Source organism: Chiroxiphia lanceolata, chromosome 12, assembly GCF_009829145.1.
Source record: "Chiroxiphia lanceolata isolate bChiLan1 chromosome 12, bChiLan1.pri, whole genome shotgun sequence".
Classification (NCBI taxonomy): domain Eukaryota; kingdom Metazoa; phylum Chordata; class Aves; order Passeriformes; family Pipridae; genus Chiroxiphia; species Chiroxiphia lanceolata.
This window is the reverse complement of record NC_045648.1, coordinates 18,431,925-18,452,013: the sequence shown is the minus strand read 5'-3', so window position 1 is coordinate 18,452,013 and position 20,089 is coordinate 18,431,925. Positions and strand designations below refer to the sequence as shown.

Below are 20,089 nucleotides of genomic sequence, written 5' to 3'. Positions count from 1 at the left end.
ATGCATTTAAAGTGTGCAGCTGCCTGAACTGGTTTCACCTCCCTGAGCTGATTTCATCTGCCCATAGCAGTCGGACAGGTTCTGCTCTTGGATGAGGGTGCACTGGGTTTTGGCCTGCCTGTATGTGATGGATCATTTTTCTAGCCTTTGGATGCTGCCTTGCACCACTATTGAGTGTTCTTTGAAGCTCAGGACACTTGGTTTGGACACCTGTCTGTTTTGTGCTTTGTAGAAGAGCATTTCCAATATTACCAGCTGTTGAAATGACTTGTTAATGGAATATTTCTTCAAAACCTTGTTCATTTTGGATTCATGACAGAAGTTTTTCTGTCCTGAAGCATTCCCTTTTTCTTATGCTATCTATCCTGCAATTTCTCCTAAAAGATCCTATGTTCAGTATCACAATAAGTATGATAAGTCCATTAAACCAAGCTATAATAATCTACACTTGTTCAAAACTGTGTGATCTTATTACTGCAATCATTGTCTCAAATTAGATTAAGTACTTTGGAGCAGGGGTTATATCACTTCAAAAACTGCCTTCTAAATCACCTAAATGATGTCTCTAAATAGCATGAGAATAACTAAAGTATGGGACAACTTTCTTGTCTGAAAGACAGTTCATTTCTAGGACCTTAAAAATCATAGGATTCTGATTGTGCTTTTGATGTCTTTCCCGTGTTGGTCTCACAGGGAAGTTTGCAGTGGATTCCTTTGACAGCTCTCACTTAGAACAGACTTTAAAACACAATTAATTTTATTTTTGGAATATTTTCATGTATATTTTAAAAAACCCCCAACAACCTACATGTGTAATACTGGAGGTTTTTCTATTGGAAAGTGGCATTTTTCACTGAGTGCCATACCAGAAGTCAAAAACTTGAGTACTAATCCAGATTTTGGCATCTGTTTCCTATGTGGTCTTGGACTTTGGGTTTAGTTAGGGAGTATGTACTCATTAGTTTACTTAAATTCTATTGAAAGTCCTAGTGAGTTTTTAGCTGAGATTCATAGATTGTTTAGCAGAAAGTGGTTGGCTTGGAGGGGTTAGTGCAATGTTGATACATAAAATATTTCTGAGAATTTTCCAGCTGTTTCACCAGCTCTTCATGTTTTTCATCCAGAAGCTGATACAGGTGTACCTTCTTTGCTCTCACCTGTCTGTCTTTGGATATGTTTTTCTGAGTTTCCTGCCTCCCAGGAATGACTAGACTGGTAAAGTTTTTTCTTTAATTTCAAAAAAGGTGAGTGGATAAATCTTAACAAAAGTCTGTTTGGAGCTTAAACAGGCATGGTTCAGGTACAAGCAGGTGACTGGTATGGGATATGGGTTGAAGAACAAAAGTATGTTTTATTTAGATCTTTGTATTTGTTTACTGTTCTGGGTCTTGCACTGCAGTATGGATCCCTTGCATAACCTTTGCTTGAAAAACATCCTTTTATCTGCTCAGTGTATTAGACAGAACCTCCTTATTGGATATGGGTCATGGGGCTTGAAGTACTAAATAAGATACTGCTAAAATAGAGCTGTGGAGGGTGGCAGGTCGACTGCTATGTAGGGTCACACAGCAGCAGCCAAAGCTTTTCTGTCTGTGTGGTGCCACAGAATACTGAAGGATGGGTCACAAAGATTTTTCTGTGGGGCAGTGTGGTTGGGTTTTCCTGTTTTCTTTATGATCTTCTATTTTAAAGAAAATAGTGACCAAACAAAGCTTTTTCAAACACATCTGTGTCATGTATTCTCTGGACTGAACTCCAGGGTAAAGGAGTTTGTTGTATGAACTTGTCCATTGTACTACATTTCTCCAGCAGACACTGTCATGTGTGATATAGGTGTTCACAGAAAGTCATTGTACCTCCTTTAATACATTTGTTATAATTATTTAATACACAGGCAAAAGCCACTGTGTCTGATTTGGAGTTAGTGCCAGGCATTTTAAATGGGAATAAGTTTCTTCCATCAGTTCATCTCCCTAGCTTTTTTCATCTGCAAATGAACTACTATGGCTTCTATATTTAAAGAGGAATTAACATGGCATGACATCTAATTGAAAATGCATGTGAAGTTTTTATATGCTATTTGTTTCTTCCCATTGACTACTATTTGATAAGTATTGAGTAGAACAATTCCTGCAAAGGTTACTTTTGGAGTTGCCAGAGAAGCTGAAGCCAAGTCCCTGTCCTGTACTTTCCTGCACCTTTGTGAGTGACAGCAGGAGCTTCCCTGGGCTGTGCAGCACCTCTGGGGTTTTGGGGCTGCTTCAGGAAGACCAGCTCCAAGGTGGGGATGCTCTGCACCTTTGTTAGGTTCATCACTTGCTTTCCCTTGTCATTGTGTCTTATCACTACAGTTCCTTTAAGTTTATGACCAAAACTTCTCTAAGACAGGGAAATACTTTCTCTTGGGGTTTTTTTTTCCCCTTTTCTTCCCCTCCTCCCTGAAGGAAGAACTGTTGTCCAGGAAACCACAGTGTAGTCCTGTGAAGGCACCTGAAGTGGCCTTCAGGCACTGAAGTCCAAGCAGCTGAAGCAGCATCACAGCATTAACACTTCTGTTTGAACCACAGCACATATTTTATCTGTCTCTAAGGTATCCAGGTGTTGTTCTCACTGCTCTGTGCCTCTCACTCCCTCGTGTTCTGCAGGGGCCGTGGTTGCTGAGCTTGGTCAGATGTGCTCCCTTTTACTGGGTGTCTTTAAGGCCCTGGTTCAAAGTGCAGTAGAGAAGCCTGAAGGAACACTGAAGTAAATTTTAAATCTGAATCCCAGAGTGCCATCCTCACTGCTTTGCAACATGAATTTCTTAGTGTGTTAGCAGTAGCACCAAATTAGTGTGCCACAGGAAAAACTGGTTCTTGGCTCACAGTGTTAAATCACAATAAGATGAATTTCCTTGAGAAGAGTAAACTTTGTGAGCCTTTAGCAATTGAGAAGTTAATCTCAAGTTTATCTTGATGCTATTAGTGGAAGAACACAAGCTGACAGTTCTCCCTTCTAAATCAGAGGGAGTTCATGGGTGGGTGTTCCTGCACTCTTCTTTGGAATTTATTCCATAGCTTGTGATGCTCTCCATTTACTCATGTGACAAGAGCATCAGTCCTCTCTGTTCTTGCAGCGTTTAAAAGGGATGAGGGCTGGGCAGAGATGGTGATGTTGAAGGAGGAAAAGATAAATTTGGCATTTTTACTAATATGGTATATTACCAGCTGAATGCATTTTAATATGTCTTTATATGAATAAGCAAATAACTTCATTCTAAAGGAAAAATGCTGCATGCCTGTGCAGACCAAACGCATTTTAACATTTTCAGAAAGTACTGCTCTTGCATACTTCAGTGATCCTTCTTGTATTTCCACACAAAATAACTAATGAATCAATTACCTTTAGTTGAAAAAGAGCAATCACTTCCCATCCTGTTTCCAGGTGCAGTGGGAAGAATTGTTCTCTTTGCTGGGCAGTTTGCAGTGGATGGTCTAGGCAGACTCCAGACACAGGCTGGCCGTGTGTGTCTTCCCTGTGAGACCCTCCAGACCCCCATCAGAAGGGGGGGAAGGTGCACACCTTGCTCCTACATGTGGAATTACTGGCCAGTTGACAGGGCTGTGTCCTCCAGATGGTCCATAGTCCTGTCGGGGCTGGGCCTGCTGACAGCTTGGACTGAGTCCCTCCCCATCAGCATTTTGTGGCAGAAACCTGGCCTGTGAGAAGTGGCAAGTGCATCCCATCACCTGCTGGGGGGTGACACAGTTAAATGCACTGGCCATCTATTAAAGTAATGGCTCTCAGTACACTGCATGTACAAGGCAGTTAAATCTTGCCTTTGAGGCTCCCAGAGATCACTAAGGACCTTCCCAAGCCACACACAGTACAGCTGTTGTGTCTGCATGCCTGTGTGAGGTAACTTGCCTCTGAAGTACAAGACAGACGTGAATTCAAGAATTTTAGTATCTGTGTGCTCTTGCAGAGTGGAGTTTACCCTGCGTGTATCACCAGGATTAAATACTGCAATTGTTTGTAAATTTACATTCAAAACACCTGGGCTATTTGCTTCCAAGAGCTGGATTACAAAGCATAGCACTGTTTGAGAGAAGAGCAATATATTTCACATCAATGGACTAATTATTATATACTTGCTTTTAAGATACAGAGTAAAGCCATAAATTCATATAAATTTATTGCATTTTGTCTGGAAGGTTGCCCATAGTACTTTCCAGGAATGACAGAACATAGATATTTCTCAAAAATACATTTGTAAGATAGTTGGTTCTTAGAATGAAATCTTTACTTCCAAATGCTGGTTTTGTCTTGTCTAAGAACTGGATTTAGTACCAGTCTACTTAGGTTTGTTTTGATTCTGTATTGTTGATTATGTGAGAGACAGAAGAAAAGACAGAAAGAACTTACTTCTCAGTCTCCTTCTTCTATAGAAATATAATACAGAGCTATAATTGGTGAGATGCATTGAAATCCTCAGCTTCAAGAGATTAAATAAATGCCAGGAATTTCTTATGAGGTTTTTCTCTGTACTTTCCCTCATTCTTATTGTAGTGTGAATCTTTTGTATTTTGGTTGACATTAGCTCCTCTAGAAAACTGGAGAATACTTTAAAAATTTCTAAAAGCCTTTCAATCCAAAATCCATTAGGCCCAGGATCTAAAGAAAATTAGAATTAATAGCTTGAGGAGGAGTCTTAAAGTTGAAGTCTAATGGCTGAAAGGAATCTGAAAGTTACAGTAATCTAAGGGTATGTGCAGAAACTCAAGCTTGTATTTATTGGAAGGTTAACCTCCAAGTAAGATGGGCAGCAGATATTGTGGATGAAAACTCAAATGTAGTGAGTTTTAACCATTTTCATGACAGGTGGTGACCCTGGTACTCTCCCATGACTGAGAGAGTGTCCTGTAAGACAGACTGACAGTGTCACCCCCCTGAATTGAGGCATCCATCATACTCAGGGTGACTCAAGGGAGGTTGTCTCAAGTGTTTGTGTTACTCTGTTGCTATTATTAAAAGCCTGAGTGAAATTTCAGCTCTGTCCAAATAAATTTCGCTGTTGGATTCAGATGGACTTTTACCTCAAAAGCCATCAACAGAGTGCAAAAATTAAGTGCGTGTGGGATAAATTCAAATCTAATCAGAGATGACCTGCCAGGTATCTATATAGACCTAAAAACATTCATTCTAGCATGTTCAAAAGTGCAAGTTTTTGTTGGTTTTTTTTTTTTTTTTACTATTCTAAAGGGTGGCTGGACTGATCTTGCTTGGCTTGAAAATAAAAAAATGTGGCTGCAGGTTTCTGGTTGTACCTTTTCACTGCAGTTCCAGGGAGTAAGAAGAGAGCTAAAAGCAAAATCTAAGAGTTGACTTTTGATGGACGCAAGAAAACCAAACTTCTTTGAAACTAAATTGGTACTTGATTTGCTTTCAATGGTAATAATTTGGCATGAGTCAACTAGGTTAGTGTCATCTCCAAACGTTTAAAATTCAGAAACAGAATTGTTGTTAGCCAAGCAAATACAAACCCCACCTTGTTTGGGTTTCAAATTGAATATTTTAATATTTAGTCCAAGGGAGATTTGAGGAAGTTTTTTTGGGTTGATTTGTTTGGTTGGTTTTGGTTTGGTTTTTTTCTTTTGAGAACCAGAATTTGTGACACACAAAAAATCTTGTGTTGTGGGGGGAGTGCCTGTGTTACGAAATTTGTCCAAGCGATCTTCTAACTATATGCTGACTGAGCCCTTTATGACAGAGTCATTTAGTTTCCCAGACCGGAAAAAACCAGATGTTTTCAGTCCAGTGGAGCTGTTGATGCCAGGCTTGTTCCTATCAACATGTGCAGTGGCACATGGCAACAGCCAGCTAATGCTGAGCTTCCCACTGCCAGCCCAGAAGCAGGATCAGCACAGTCCTGCCAGAGCCATGTCCAACCCCGTGTCCCTGCTGGGATCCTTGTGCCGTGCTGTAAGGAGGGATCACCTCCCTGGCAGCTGGGTCTGGTCCCAGTGCTGCTCTCTGTGTGTGCTGTGCCCTCACTCCAGCCAAGGTGCCACCCCAGCAGCTGCAGCCCTGAGCAGGGCAGGGCACCTTCCCCGGGCAGTGACACGGTGTGAGCTGCCAGCCCCGTGCCCGATCCTGAGGGCAAACACCGAGCCTGCCTTGGGGCTCTCCCGTTATTAAGTTAGGCCCAAGCTTTGAAGGCTGGACAGATGTGTAAAGGGACCTTCTAACTAAATAATTGCTCTCTTTTGTTTGTTCTCTGGACTGTGGCCCTGTGGTGGGTGCTTTCTCTTCCACTTTCACCACCTGCAGAAGGTGTAGGTAAGTGTTGGGATCGTCAGCTTGTTACAGCTGAATGAGGGTGGCTTGTGAGGTGCTAAGGGAAATGGCATGCTTGGAGTTGCTCCAGAGGAAGAGATCAAATGAATAATCTTCTGGCTGAATGAATGCCTGCTGTTTATTGAGGAGCTCAGAGCAAACCAACAGTGCCAGTACACACTGTGTAGCATGAACTGGAACGAGAGCCCAAAGGAGCTGTCGGGGCAGCTCTGGTTTGTGTAGAAAGTGTGCAGTGTTTGCATGTCACAGAACCCTGTCTATAGACCTGCTGCCCAGCCCCTGCCCTCCCTCCCCAGTTTGGAGGGGAACTGAAAGCAGAAGGAAGGAGCAGGAGCAGTCTTTTCATAACCTTCCCAAACAGAGCAGCTCCTGCTGTTTCTTGCAGTCTGGAAGCACCATGTACTGCAGACCTGCAAGCTCCTTGGAGGGGGGGCTTGACTGGGCTCTCCTCAGAGTTTGTACTGGATTAGTCCTCCTCTTTTAGTAGCTTTGCACTGGATTAGTCCTCCTCTAAAGGCTTTTTTCTAGCTACCCTTACTTGTCCTGTAGTCCTGTAGTCCAAGGTTTGCAGTACTGAAATGTTCAGGATTCGACCAGTGATCGTGTTGGGTTTATGAAGAGATTGTTATAATTGTTCATGAGATCATTTTTCTCTGTTATGGCCCATCTAAACTTCTCTCCAGGAAGTATGACTTACACTTACGAATAATGAGTCTTTAGTGACATGATTACATGCTCATTTTTCCTCAAACAACATTCTGCCTAATTTCAACATACAGGATGATCCCACAAGGGAATAGAATTATGTCTGCATGAGCAAGTTCAAATCTGCCATTTCCTAATTTGTGAATGCCTGACTCTTTTTTCCAATCTAAATACCTTTCCTGCGATGGAGGGTTTTTTCCCTTTTCTTTTTTTTAAATGTGAAAACTTTATTGTTTTTAAATAAAAAAGATGCAAAAAATGTTCCTTTTCACTTGAAATAAAAAGCCCCATCTCTTGTGCCTCTTTCCTTTCGGACACGCATGGGCATGTTAAAGTTTAAGGAAGTTAATTTGCTGTTTGTTCTCTATGTGGCATGTCTGCATCCATAATTTTTTGACAAATCTAAATGTGGGGGGTTTTTAAAACAAATGAAGGAGATGCTCCTTATCCACCTATACCGAGCCATATAAACAAATACTCTATCAAACTCTTGTATCAAATAAGGCATTAGGGAGGGGCAGTTTAATAAAAATAATTACTTCTTTTAATATAATAACCTGTGATTTTTCCCATTGGGGAAAAAAAACCAACATTTTTTTCAACCTGAAGCAAAGCAAGGAAGTGTAGGGACCACTCCTGCAGATTTTCAGGGTTTCCCCTTCAGAAGTACAAGTTGCTGGATTCCTGAAGGAAGCAGTTTTGGCATACCTGACCAGTAAAACTTTCTAAATGCAGATGAATGGAGCTGGTTAAAACTCTCAGGAAAAAAACAGTTGTTGTGATCCCAGGGAACCTAATTTCAGTTCTTGGAGAAATGTGACTTGAAGTAGTAGAGATGAGTGATCACATCAGGTTCATGCTGATCCTCAGGATGATATCCATGGTGTTAATTGCAAAATAAAGAAATTTGGCTGGGCTAATTCACAGGAGCTAAACATAGTTACCCCTAAATTACACTTCCCTTTTCTCTTTGAAAGCTTTTGGGGTAGTCTGGGTGTTTCCTCTACTCCTATTTCAGATGATTCCCTTTCTTCCTGTTTTTCTGAATAGTTCCCAGAGCTTCTTAGGATTGCCCAGTTGGCACCTGAATAGCCACCATTTGCATTTGAGCTTTAGATTGTACAAGGCTGCTAATTTGTAGACTGAAATAAGGACTCAGCTTGTTCGCACAGAGGAAGCAAAATTCCATTTCCTGATCTGGACTAGATGCAGAGTAAAAAGCTCCAGTGTGACACAGAAAGAGAAACCCCCCAACAGATTTGCACCCCTTCCTCAATCTCTTCAGTGTTTTTATGTTGGGTGTTTGCTCCAGCTGAATGTTGCCAATGGCCAGGGCTCTGCAGTCAGCTTTGATTTGGCTGTTTCTAATCTAAAGTGTTTCTCTGTGCTGTTGTTTCTGTGCACAATGCCCTGCCCTACACTTTCAGTTCTGCTGACATAACTATTTTTGGAGCTGTACTATGACCTGTATCAGGGAAGCCATCCTGCCTTTTTTTTTTTTTTTTAATTTTAATGAAGTTCAGGAAAAGAAAGATAGTTTCGTTGTTGTTGAGTGAAATGCCAAATGAGATTCCTGGTCCCACAGTAACAGCCCGTGGGCAGAGGAAGGAGCTGAAGCTGGGCAAGGGCACCTAAACCCCACATTGCAGCCAACAGTGGGGTCTCCTCAAGTGTGGCCTGTGGCATTTCCTTTGAATGCAAACCTGTCCAGGTGTCTTAAGCTGCTGTTGGGGGACTGTGTGGCAGAATCTTTAGTTAGAAGAACATGTCAGAATTTGATTGTGTAGCTACCTCATAAGAGACGAACTCGGGTGTTTCAGATAACATCTGAATTTTGTGCAGGAGCTTACAGCTTTGTGATAATACCCCTCTGAATCACGTTGTCTTGACTTCAGCTCAGCTGAACACAGGGTATGAGTTAGTAGGGACTTTGGTGCAAAAGGCTTAAATTAAACCATCTTCCTACTCCCCACCCCCAATTGGGCCCACTACACTGTGACACATATTTTGTAAGACTGTGCTTAAATCAATGCTAAAAGCTGTGGTTTTCATGCATAAGTGGAGTATAGATTTTTTTTAAGTTTGCTCTTGGAGTTTTGTTTTGGTCCCAGCTTTTTTTTCTTTTAGCTTAGCATGTGGACACCACGTGCTGTGCTTCCAAACTCTGTCCTGTGCTTTGTGTTGTTTCAGCTGGACTTTATCTCCTATTAGCAAGCTGCAGCCAGGGTGTGGTGACTGACAATAGAAGGTTGCTGTAAACATTAACGAATTAAGGGAGGCAGGATGTGTGCTGGGCAAGGACAGCAGCGGGAACCTTTGCTCAGTGCAGTGACCCCACTGCCCAGCCCAGGAGCTGAAGCAGGTGCCCCTGCAGAGGAGGGGGGGGGGAAGAAAACAGAATCAACCCAAGGGTTGAGGAGCACTGGCATGTGTAGTACCTGTGCAGAGAACAGGAAAGCTGAAGGGCTTGGAAGGCAAGCCCAGCACTTTTAAACCCTGGGAAGATCTTGCCTCAGAAAGAGCTCAGTGAACGGGGTACAGCGTCCTTCACCTGCAGAGGGGTGAAGAGCTGAGTCAGCTCCGCTGAGATTTGTACTGTGATCCCACACATTTTGAGCTGGGCTACTTGTGTACAAACTTACATGCTTCCCATCAGGTTGCACTGTCCTTTTGGTACATACAAATACATCAGTCATTTAGTCCAGTGAATGTTTTGGGTTGTTATACCAATAAAAGCTTGCAGTAGAAACTCATGGGACAATTCTTTCCTGTCTGTTATATCTCCCTTTTAAACTATTTCTGTTAAACTTTGGAAACTGTGCTCTCCTGCAGCCATCTCACCTTGAAAACACAGCACAGAACAAGCAGATTGTGCAGTGCCCATACTCACACTGAGTGGCAGCTCAGCATGTACTGGGTGCTGCCTGGTCTCAGTTCTATAAAGTGAGGGAAAAAAGCCAAAAACCCTGGACCTGTTAACTGATTCTGTCAGATCAGACTATAAGAGACAAGGCTTTTTTGTCTACTGAATAAATTGAGTGTGTCAGGTGGGGAAGGGGCTGCATGGAAAAATTTTCACTCAGGTTATGATGGAATACCCAAAAGTTGCCCTCTGCCTATCTCTGCTCAGTTGGTAGGGAGGAGAGCTACATCATTCCTCTTTGCCCACACTGTATCCTGTAGGAATGTAAGAGAGATAAGTGCAGAAGAACAGAATCTCCCTGCTGATCCTTGTTGCCTTTTAACACCACTCAGTTGCACAGAAATTTCCTGTGGAAGTTGCAAGTGGTTTATGTTGCTATAAAAGGTGGGGTTTTTTAAGGAAGCTAAAACCAGATAGATGAGGTGGGGTGGATGGTAAAAAATACCTTTCTGCAAAATATCAGTATATGTTAAGACATTTCTGTTGCTTGTATAAAGTCTGGAAAGAAGCATGAATCACAGCAATCCGTTTAGGATATAGATATACAACAACCTATTGCATCTTTTTTGTCCTCTTATTGTCCTTGCTAACTCCTTGTCCTTTCAGTTCATTAAATCAGTGAATACATTAGTCATTTGCACCAGAAATTACTCACTTTTGGCCACTTTTTCTCTCAGGAAGGGTCCACTGAGTCCTTTGGAAACTTGACTCCCTGTGTCTCCTTCCAGGTGTGTCTCCAGGTTCCTCGTCCCACCTTTGTGAGCACCTTGTGTCATGGTAGATCCCTTGGGCTCAGCGAGCTGGACTCTGCTCCCTGCGGAGCCACCGGCGCTGTCGGCAGAGCTGCTCCTCTGGTCCTGCTGGTGAGCAAACTTGACCTGTGGAGCTGCCAACTCCAGGAGGAGGGAGCTGCTCTGGCTTAGGGGTGTTGCCACCAGTCAGGTCCGGTTCAGAGACCTGGTTCAGTTGTAAAGCAAAATTCTGTATGACTGTGCATGTATTTCCAGCTTTCAGGAGAAAAGGAGACTCTGTATTCTGGAGAGGCAAATCTTTTATGTTCGTGTCCTGTGTGAAGGAACTGCAGTGTTGCTGGCCCCCCTGTTATGACTTCAGTTCCCTCAAAATCTTGAGATTAATCTAAAAAATAAGACTTTTTAAAAATCTATCTGTACATTTTTTGTCACTGTTTTGTTTTCTAAGCCCTGTTTGGGAGAGAGATTGGGGATATTAACACTGTGCTGTCTCATGGATAAATGGTGAGTTTTTTACTAGGTTTAGAAACTCCCACATATACATTTGCCTGCCTGTCCTCTGAGGCCAATTTCCATCAGTTTTATTTCCATTTCCTAAATAAGCTGTATCCCTGTGTACCGTCTATTCTCCAGACCTGCAAATGCATTTCCAGCAGGAGTCTCGTTTTCCTCAGTCTCACAAGGCAGGTGCACAGTGCCTCGTGCCTTTAGGTTTTTCTCAGGCTGAGTGCTTAGAACAATTGGTCTGGGTAAAATTTTTCATCAGAATTGTTTGGGGTTTTTTGTGTTGTGAAAACATCAACCCAAAGGAGATGTTAGGGAGCCAACGTCGCAAAACAAGGCTAATTCTAATATTTTAGTTTTGTTGTGCTGGTACGTGTAACAATTGCTATCATAAAGCCCTGTGTGATTTAAACATGCATAATTTTAGGCAAATGTTCTAGTATTTTGCTGCCTTAGGGATACAGTAAATAAAATAATTTCAGGACGACAAAGGCCAGGGAAGAGGCTCCCATTGGTATTGAATGGATGTCAAATCAAGTTTCTGCTGTATTAGCAAAGCTTTATCTGAAAAAAGTTTGCTTCTTATTCTATCTTTAGAAGTATTACAAGGTTATAAATAAATAGTGTGTGTCTTTCTAAAATGTGTGCAGTCTTTGGTTTTGAAGTTGTCCATGTTTCTTCATATGGATAATTAAATTGCTTTTGGCTGACTTATCTACTTGAGGAGGGCGATCACAATGTATACCCTTTCTTTTTGCACACCCAGGCACATTATCTGGAAGATGTGAGAATCCATTGGCTATATTTTACATTTTTATAAGGTTACAAAACATGAAATAAGGCCTTGGAAATGGCTCTACAAAAGACGTAAGTTCAATTTTATTGTTTGATATCAGGTGATTGTTAAGGGTCTTACAGTAGCTACATTTTTATGTCTCCACTGTAAATACTTGACCAACAACTCAGCCTGTAAGTGACTCTCCTATAAAGTTTAGTATAACAAGCATTTCTCATGGTCATGGGTGTTACTGTCAGTAACATTCTGATTTGCCGATGTTTATTTCTGTTAATTAAAATAAGAGTTTGTTTTGATCTTGCTTTTAAAAGTTATTTAGCATATAAACTTTACGGTAGCTTTATGAAGTCTCTCATTATATCTTTCTCTAAGAATTTTTGTTTGGTTTGTGATATTCTCTGTTTTTCCTGCTTCCCAAACCTGTGTCAATCAGTAGGTTTCATCCTCGCAGACTCAACATTCTGGTTGCGGTGCATTGGTCCAGGCACAGCACGAGCGGAGATTTTGCCACAGGCAAATGTGGCACCTTTTCCAAAGGTGTTACTGGGTTTTGTTGATCAAAATACTCTCCTGGTAACAGCCCATCTAGAGTGTTTGACAACTTGAATTAATTCTTGAAAGAGACTTTCTAAAGCAGCGAATGGAGTCAGAACACAGTTCGAACTGGGAAATGGAGAACAAATCCCTGCCCTTCATCGACAAAGCTAATGCTCATCTCTTTAATGTATATTAAATGGTAAAAAAATCACTTGGCTTCAAGTAGAATTTGCTCTCCTGAAGCCATGAGCTTGCTTTGAAAGTCCACTTCTCCCTCTGACCTTGATTATCTTTCTCAAAAATGCAGTGCTTTAAAACAAGACTTGTGTTCTTATGGAAGTATTATATATGAGTCTGTGTGTATGAGTAAATGCACTGTAACTTTACAGCCTCAATAATATGGAAGAATTAACCTGGAATAAAAATACTTCAAAAAACAATCACGGGGGAGATAAAATTATTAGACAAACTTTCAAATTCACAACAGAAGTCAGTGTAGCCCTTTGGATTTCTTTCAGCTGTGTTTTGTATAACTTTGTTTTGCTTCTCACAGAGACCTAATCTTGCAAGGCTAGAACTTGTATGCAGAGCAGCTGGAATTAGTTAAATATTGGAACTGCTGCTGGTTTGGTTGCATCCTCCAACATGACCAATCCTCAGTAAGTACCACCTGATATAATTATAATTGATTTTAAATGAAAGGGAACAGGTTGCTGCCTGTAGGAGAACGATGTTGTGACATCAGGAAGGTTCTGAAGTTGTCTAAAGAGTGTGAATTAGCAGAAAAAACATGAATGCTGTAAGCATGTCTGATGTATTACTAACAGCAGTGGCTGAAAACTGGTATGTTATATTATTTTCAGATCTGTTTGTCCTTTTTTTTTCCCTGCCTCCAGACCTGTCCCAAGCCTGTCTGCCAGGACTAGTCTGGTTTTTTGTTTTTGTTTTCAGTCAAGTCAGATTATGTCTGTGATTTAGTCTGTCTAAGAATACAGAAGCTAAGTACTGTTGGGAGAGGGAAAGGCAGCACCAACCCCTCTCCTTTTTCCTTTATAATACTGGAAATGGGATCATCATGTGCTCTTTCATGTGAAACTGAACCGGCTGGTCTTGTAAAGGTAAATGTCCACAGGATGGCACTAAAGGTGAAAATCAAAGAAAATTCTTGCTAAAATTAGTTCCTACCTTTGGGTTTCTGATTTCAGGTTGTTTACAGAAGAATACAGTTCGTTTGGAAATCAAAGAATCTCATTACTTTCCGTTATTAGTTACACATGAATAAAATAAAGGCCTTTAGGTTGTTCAAATAGTACTTCCTTTTGCCTCTGCTCACTGCCATAGTATGACACAGCTACAGCCTTTCCCTGCCAAATACTGGAGATATAACAGCATTTTCTGGTTTTTTTTAAGTTACTTTCTTATGTAATGCTGGCAGCAGCTAGCTCCATTTAATTTAGGAATAATGTCTTCCATCTGAAAGGGTTAGTCTAATGTGAGGCTCTGACCAATAGAAACCTTCACACAGAATTTTGGTTCCCTCACCCACATCCATTCATTATATCCTTACACAAAATATAACAGTTAAGTACTCTTCTAAACTCCTTACTTCTGGGGAAAAAAAAAAGGAACTGTTAATCAGGTTGCTTAAATTGCTGGAAGATTTTAATAAGCTTCTTTTAAACAAAATCACCAGTGCAATTTTTGCAGTCAAATATCAGAGTGAAGTTGGGTGCTAAGAACTTTTAAACTATATCCCCGTGGAAAAGGAGTATCTTCTCACCTGCTGTTGAAAACCTCTGACAGTAGCCTGAGATTTTTTCAGAAGTTAACAGGCCCCCCTGGAAGAAAGCTGGAGGAGTTTGTGCTTGCACCTCCTGTGGATCAAAGAGAGCAAGAGCTTTGGCTGGTGCTGCAGAGGATCACCCTGGCCATGCAAGCTGTCCTGCAGTGGAGTCATCCCTCACATGCCCTCGATAATACACTCCCTGACTAAGTTTCTAGAGCAGGAGCATCTTGTTATAAATGTGAAAGACATGCACATTGTCACACTGGTTTTAACTGCATGGAGATTCCATTAGTGTTAGTGGGCTGGTGTAAGAACACATGATCAGATTAAGTAGCTGTGCATAAGGACAGTTTAGGTAATCTTTATGGAGGAGTCCATAATTCTTCTGAATCATTGTTCTCCTTTCAGAACTATTTTGTAATAACACAATGATCTTTTCTAGTTAAATGAAACAAAGCTGCCATCCATCAGAACTATTTGAATCAATATTCAAATCCACAGTGGAAGAGGGGTCAAACTGCATCCATTAATTAATGGTTGATTTGTATACAATGATTAATAAGCTTAGCTATTCATTGCTCACTGATGTAACTTACAAAGCAGTGAGTTTTTAGATGGCACGGTTTCATGTCTCCTTTCTGTTTTGCGTGAATATTTTGCTTTTGGGTTCATGCATTTTTTCTGTGTTTGTTTGTTTATAACACATCCATTTATATTTAGTGCCTTTGAAGCAGATTCAGCAGGGTGAAATGCTGTTCTCCTTTGTGAGGTTTCTGTTGATCACAGTGAGATCTACGAAAGACAAGTTTGGAGAGACTTGGCCTCCTCAATGACAACACCTCCCTCAATGACCTTGCAGAGGCCTTTTAAGTTGCTGGCTCTTTGGGATTCCATGAAGTTCTTGTCTCTAACTTACTTTTTACTTGTTTGCTTATTTATATATTTATATCTTTTATGTGTGTATGTGTGTTTATTATGTTTTCAGGCCTACAATTGAAGGTGGTGTTTCAGAAGTTGAGATAATTTCACAACAAGTAGAAGAAGAGACCAAAAGCATTGCTCCTGTACAGCTTGTTAACTTTGCTTATCGAGATCTGCCTTTAGCTGCACTTGATCTGTCTGTGGCTGGGTCCCAGCTTTTGTCAAATTTGGATGAGGAGTACCAAAGAGAGGGGTAAGTACAAAGGACAGAATTTTGTTTTATGGTTTTAGATTATAGTGATTTCAGGACCTGTAAAATAGGACACCTTAAGCTGGAGAAGTGCAGCCGGTTGTCCTCAAACTCTTTTTAAAACCATTGTCACAGAATGGAAGTGACCTTTTCTAATACAGCTAATCTGGGCTGGTTTGGGGCTCTTCATAATTCTGCTGTTTGACCACAGTTTGGAAGCCTAATCCCAGGAAAACCTGGACAAAACATCTATAGCCCATCAGAAAAGCAGAATGGCCTGGTGAAAGTTCTTTGCAAAGGAGTTTCAGGAGGGTTTCAGGATGACAGAGAGTTGGCTGCTGAGATTCTTGTATGTAGTTGTGCATCTCCTGACGCAGTAGGAGATAATGGCACAGTACTGCTGATTCCTGGACAGACAGTGTACTTTTCACCCAGTAATTTGAATTGTGTAGTTTGATCATGTGTGAACGTTGCCTTTGATAATGTATATAGTATATACATACTGCTCCTGTCTTCACAGAATAATGATTCCAGTTTTAGTGAAATGAAAGATCTTAACCAGTTCATAGCATTTGCTCAAACATAACCCAGTGTCAGATTATGTAGCATTGTTGTCCTACAGGACATTAGAAGTCATCCTTATGCCTGGTTCAGGCTTGAAGTGGCTGTAGGTGGACTGCTGTACTAAATCCTTTGTGAAAGATTTGGGTCAACTGGAGAGAATCCAGAGGAAGGCAGTGAGAATGATTAGAGGCTCAGAAAACCTGCCATGGAGTACTGATTGAAATAATATGAAGAAGAGACTTTGAGGGGAGCTTCTAAGAGACGTCAGTGAGGAAGGGAACAGCCTGTTATTGATCTCTGTGGTGTTTGGGACAAGAAGTAAGAAACTGGAATTGCAGCAGAGAATAGTGAGGGCAGTGAAGTGCTGGGGTAAATGGCTGGTGTGTGGGGGAAGGAGGGGAACTGAGGTACTGTACTCAGGAAGATGTATTTGTCAGGAATGATAACACTATAGTTGAACATCCCTTGGGACAGAGGTGAGGTGAGCACAGGTACCCAGCCCTGCTGGTTCTGTGATTGCTGTTCCACGTCTGCTCCACTGTCAGTGGAATCCATACAAAAGCACTTCCCAGCAAGCCATATAGAATGCTTGCTGATGAAGACATTAAAGGGCTTTATATAAGCCTCCATTTATTAACAACTCAATGAGTTTTAACCTGTGCTCTGTAATCAACAGAGACCTGCTTGATCTCAGCCCAGCAGGTATTCTGTGTGGAAGTCAGGAAGCAATATGTGGGGAAGGCTCTTGCTTTTAATTTCTTTCCAAATTGGACTTTATGAGACATCTCCAGAAAGTTGTTACTCCAAACAAGGGGAAATACATTTTGAGTAGGTTATATAAGCACGGTACAACTGTAACATAAAATACCCTGCATAGCAAAAGAGGCACTTGAAAATTAATTTGAGTATGCAGGTGTAACCCTCAGGCTATTTTGGTGCTGAGTCAATACCAGTTTAGTTCAAGTATGCATTTTTATAGATTTTTATGATCTGAAACTCAATTTTTCCTTGTGCCAAAGGGCACAGATCTCTCATTGTAACCATCTGAGCAGCTTTGCAGTCTTAAGCATGGAAATAGGCCTGTCATTCTTTTCCTCAGCAGAGATCTCTTCCTTCACACAGACTTCTTTTGTGGCTTTGTCAGGCTGCATGGAAGTAAGCAGGGGCCATCCAGACCTCCCAGCTGTAGATTGCATTCTCTGAAGAAAATTCAGAGCTTTAGTTTGTACATCTCAATGCATTTTGGCTGAGAATGTTCAGCTGAGTCCTGGGACTGCATCTCCCGTGTGGGAGTGGCGGCTTCTTCCTTTCAGAAGCTCTCATGACAACTGATGCCCTGAGAAATTTAGGAGCAGAGCTGAGCTCCAGAAGCCCAGCAGCAGACTTAAAATACTGTCCCCGTGCCACCTTCTGGCTTGGTGGGGAATATGTCTGGTTTTATGAATGGGGTGTGATTTCTTTCCCATGGCCTTGTTAGGTGTGACTGGCTTCAACCTGAATGAGAAGATGGGGAGGGTCAGATCAGTGGACAGTCACCAGTAAGGTTCCATTTCCATGCATGGAGCAGCAAGAGAGACATCAGACTAGAGAAGAATGAGGGCAAGAAAGGAGTCTTCTGATTTAATGGTGCATCCTAAGGTTTTCCTCTAATTTTCCTTCTTTAAGGCCAGAAGGTGTTCAGGGTCCAAGCACAAATTTAACCTGGTTGCTAACGAGGGGAGCTTTTTGATTCATCTGAGAGAATGTTTCTCTTAATAAAGCCAGTATTAATGGGCAATCAGGAATAGGTGGAAAGCTCAGGAATAGCTCAGCCCTCTTTGTGTGCTTGGAAACTCTCAGATGGCATCAGATTAGCTACCCCTCCCACAAGAAATGAAAAAACGAAAGGAAAAATTAAAAAAAAAGAAAATTGTGGTCTGTCTTTAACTTGTTAGACAGACAGTGTGTAAGCTGACATTCCTATAGCTTTAATAATGGAATAAAGATCTTATTTTGTATAGTTTGATAGATCTTTCCTTTTTTATATCAAATTCTCAGGGCAGTCAGTTCCTGTCTGTTGAAGGAATTTTGTGGACAGTTTTGTCAGAAGTTTGGATGACAGTACTGATTCCTGTGCTAAGCAAAAAAGAAAGCACTGCAGATTAGATGGTGCATTAAGCCTGGCCCTGAAATACACCTGTAAGTGCTGAAAGGGTAATCAGGCAAGAAAAACCTTTCTGCACTCCCAGAAACCCTCAAACACATCACAAAATGTGTTGTCTTCTAATGTGGACTCAGCAACGATTCTTCTCCCTCTGTAGACTTCTCACACAGGGAAAGTACAAAGATTTACATGATGGAAGTTGGTTAAGTTGGACAGAATCTGCATTACAAATACTCATTACAGGTCACTTGGATGGGCTGGCATTGCCATTGCCTTGCACTGATGAGCAGTAAGGTGTGTGAGGCTTCCCTGAGTAGGATGGGAGGAATTCCTGCATCTGCCTTGCTTCCTAGACTGATGTGCCTGGTGTTAACAGAGCTATGGGTCTCACTCTTCAGAAAAAAGGGGTTTTCTGGAAAATGCCAACAGTATGTGACTAAAACATTTGGAGTTTTATGTGACTGTAGCAGTCTCTTTATAAAGGTAATCTCTTCCTTACTGTGGGAAGAAGCTACTATTTCTTCTTACTGTTGGAAGAAACAAGAACCAATATGAGTGTGATGTTCCTCAGTTAATGGCCCCACTGATCTGCCCTGCAGTTCCCTGGTTAGACTCATCCTTAGAGATCACTGCTGTGCACTGCTTAGACATTGCAGAGATGGCTGAGACACACGTAGGAGAATTGAACTCATCCTGAAAATGTGCCTTGAATGCCAAGGAGCACACCTGGTGCACACCTCTAACATATCTGCAGCAAGTTGGGTGATGCTCAGGTACAAAAGCACAACTTGCAGCAGCAGAGTTGCCAGTTTGCTTTGTGTCTGTGAATTTACTGGGGAGGTTATGTCTACATTGGACTCGGTTTGCATGAAAAGAGTATGCAAACATTTCTTTAAGGAGATTAATCACCCAGACTTTTAAATGTTAACATGAGCTTGAAGTGCCACTCTTGATTTCTTTTTTTCCAGTCAAGTATTCTGTTTTCCAAAAACTATTTTCTCTTTTCTGCTTTTTGCATCAATGACCAATAAAAGTGCTGGAGAACAGCCGGAAAATTGCCAACCTGCAGAAGATGGTACATGTGCAGGGATAGGGAAACCTTCTCCTTCCTGTATTTTCCTGAAGTTCCAGTTAGGAGGTATCTGTCACAATCATTTATAAAGGAATTCACAGCACAACAGGCTGCATTTTAATGCTGTGTGACTGTACAGATAGACAGTGAACCTCTCTTGATGAAGATCTGTGTTTACTGGGGGTTGTGAATTGAGGGGGGAGAGATATACACCAACTTTAAATTATTTGTTGTATTTGCTTTAAATTGCAGCTCTTGAGTTTTTATATATTAAAGAAGTTTGAAGCATGATGGTGCTTTCAAAATACTGTGTTTTACATAAAAAGCGGTAAAGTTTGGGATTTCATGCAGTTAATGTGACTCATTTGACATTAGCTGTAAACAGTTGGAATTTAATAATCATCTGTTCATAGCCTCAGATTTGTGTGGTATCAGCTAGAAAGTGCATTAAACAGTAGGAATATCTGGAAAAAAGAAAACTGCAGGGAGAGAGAAAGGAAGGGAAACCAAAACTGAACAGAGATTTACAGAGATGCAGAATTAACACAGGGAAGAGTCGTGAGCTCTTCTTTTTAAATTGGTTGCAAGACTTTGCTGGTGAATATATTCACTCATCCTGGGAGAAAAAGATGTCTGTCCCTTCACCATCTTCTGTAATTGCACCGAGTAGATGCACTTATTTTGGTCTTTGTATTTATCTTTCAGATATTACTTTGATCTTGTTGCGGTATTTTACTTAAAGTTGCTTTAACTAAAAGAACTCGATTGAGTTCTTACATTTCTCTTGTTTTCTGCTTTTC

General features: G+C 41.2%; 2 protein-coding genes across 11 annotated transcripts in view; one reads left to right on the top strand and one right to left on the bottom strand.

Moving 5' to 3' along the window:
• The window catches only part of NRG4 (neuregulin 4), a 50,143-nt gene extending 39,286 nt beyond the window's left edge, over positions 1 to 10,857 (bottom strand). For 3 of the 5 annotated variants that reach the window (XM_032699642.1, XM_032699645.1, XM_032699643.1), the window contains exon 1: positions 10,620 to 10,857. In XM_032699642.1, the coding sequence (XP_032555533.1) occupies positions 10,620 to 10,740 (121 nt within the window). In that variant the 5' untranslated portion in view covers positions 10,741 to 10,857. The remainder of the gene's footprint in view (positions 1 to 10,619) is intronic. The other 2 variants (XM_032699646.1, XM_032699649.1) reach the window with 2 other exon arrangements.
• The window catches only part of TMEM266 (transmembrane protein 266), a 93,591-nt gene that overhangs the window by 23,292 nt on the left and 50,210 nt on the right, over positions 1 to 20,089 (top strand). For 4 of the 6 annotated variants that reach the window (XM_032699631.1, XM_032699629.1, XM_032699630.1 and 1 more), the window contains 4 exons: positions 10,693 to 10,827; positions 11,987 to 12,087; positions 13,107 to 13,212; positions 15,325 to 15,513. In XM_032699631.1, the coding sequence (XP_032555522.1) occupies positions 13,199 to 13,212; positions 15,325 to 15,513 (203 nt within the window). In that variant the 5' untranslated portion in view covers positions 10,693 to 10,827; positions 11,987 to 12,087; positions 13,107 to 13,198. Of the gene's footprint in view, positions 1 to 10,615; positions 10,828 to 11,986; positions 12,088 to 13,106; positions 13,213 to 15,324; positions 15,514 to 20,089 lie in introns of those variants that run through there. The other 2 variants (XM_032699634.1, XM_032699633.1) reach the window with 2 other exon arrangements.